This window comes from Chrysochloris asiatica, unplaced genomic scaffold (assembly GCF_000296735.1).
Source record: "Chrysochloris asiatica unplaced genomic scaffold, ChrAsi1.0 scaffold00033, whole genome shotgun sequence".
Lineage (NCBI taxonomy): Eukaryota > Metazoa > Chordata > Mammalia > Afrosoricida > Chrysochloridae > Chrysochloris > Chrysochloris asiatica.
This window is the reverse complement of record NW_006408551.1, coordinates 1,959,538-1,961,068: the sequence shown is the minus strand read 5'-3', so window position 1 is coordinate 1,961,068 and position 1,531 is coordinate 1,959,538. Positions and strand designations below refer to the sequence as shown.

At 42.9% G+C, this 1,531-nt stretch overlaps 1 protein-coding gene across 1 annotated transcript in view; it reads right to left on the bottom strand.

The window, feature by feature from the left end:
* Positions 1–1,495: 1,495 nt before the first annotated feature.
* RPS26 (ribosomal protein S26) overlaps positions 1,496–1,531 on the bottom strand; it is an 8,822-nt gene continuing 8,786 nt past the window's right edge. The window contains exon 4 of the mRNA XM_006859591.1: positions 1,496–1,531. This exon is cut by the window's right edge and continues 1 nt beyond it. Coding sequence (XP_006859653.1) covers positions 1,496–1,531 — 36 coding nt within the window.

Sequence of the window (1,531 nt, the reverse complement as noted above, 5' to 3'; positions counted from 1 at the left end):
CACTCTCCCCATAAGCTCACCATGTTGGCATACACATCTTGCTTTCTCTGTAACATACCAACTGTGCTCATCTCAAGGTATTTGCACTGTTCAGGATTACTGGTGTAGTGCTGCAGGATAACGCATTGCACCTTAATATCAGCCATTCAAACCTACCAGCAGCTCCCCAAAGACCCTATACAGGGTCACCATGGGACAGAACTGACTCGATGGCACTTAACACTTAAACACCAAATACTTTAAATAGGAATGTTGAGTTTCAACTCAAAGTAACCGACTGGGGTTTCTGAGAATTAGTTATTGGGTTGGAATCACTAATCAATTTAGCAATCCAGTGCCTATCCTACAGTGGTAGACCAGGACCTAATATTAGGATAGTTGTTATGTGCCATGGAGTTGGTTCCGGCTCATAGTGACCCTGTACAGGGTTTCTGAGGCTGTAAATCTTTACAGGAGCAGAAAGCCTTATCTTTCTCCTGCAGAACAGCTGGTAGTTTCGAACTGCTGAACCTGAGGTTAGCAGGCCGGTTCGTAACCACTACGCGATAGCAGGTCCTGGTGTGGTGCTGGTTTATGCACTGGGCTGCAAAATTGGTTTGATGTACAAGGTCTGTGGTTCAAGCTCATCAGCTGTTTCTCAGAAACCCTACACAGGATCACTATGGGTCACAACTGACTCAACATAAGCCTGAAAGGATCAGAGTCAGAAATCAACTTGACACCAATATTTTTTTTGGTGGGGGGGTAAGCCAGAGGTGTGTGTATATTTAGTGGTAGGGGTTGCGGGTAGGTTTGGTAATTTATCCAAGGCCATAAAGGCAGAAGTAGCAGAGCTGGGATTTACATAAAGATGGCTATGTAATGGGGTAAGGGGTAGCATGAACTTGGACTGAGAAAAGCATAAAGTACATTAAGTGCCATGAAATTGGTTTAGACTCCAGTGCTTATCCTTCAGCACCACAAATTTCTAGAAATGCCTCTAGTGTCCTGTATGTTTTCACCCCATGAAAATATAACTGATATAAGACTATAAACAAACCTAACGTTTAAGTTTTATACACACGAAAAATTGGCAAACAACTTGTACCATATAAAACATGTTACTTTCCCACATATTTTATAACATCCCCCCATCTTATATACAATTAAAAAAAAAAGAGTGGCTTCTCTCTTGAGTATCTGATAATACTATACGGAGCTCTGTTAGCGTACTGGTTATGAATCGAGCTGCGAACCTCAAGGTCAACAGTTCGAAACTACCAGCTGTTCCACAGAAGATGATTCCCATAAAGATTTACAGCTTCCGAATCCCTGTACAGCGTCGCTATGAGTCACAGCCAACTCCTCAGCACATAACAACAAGGCCCTTGTACATACCCCAAGCCCCCTCCCTATCTGACACACAGACACAAGCACACAATTAACATGCCACAAAGTTTAATTTTTATTTTCTTGGAAAGCTAGTTTTATGGCAACCCTTTAAGGGCTCAATTCTTTACATGGGCTTTGGTGGCGGTCGTGGGGCAGCACC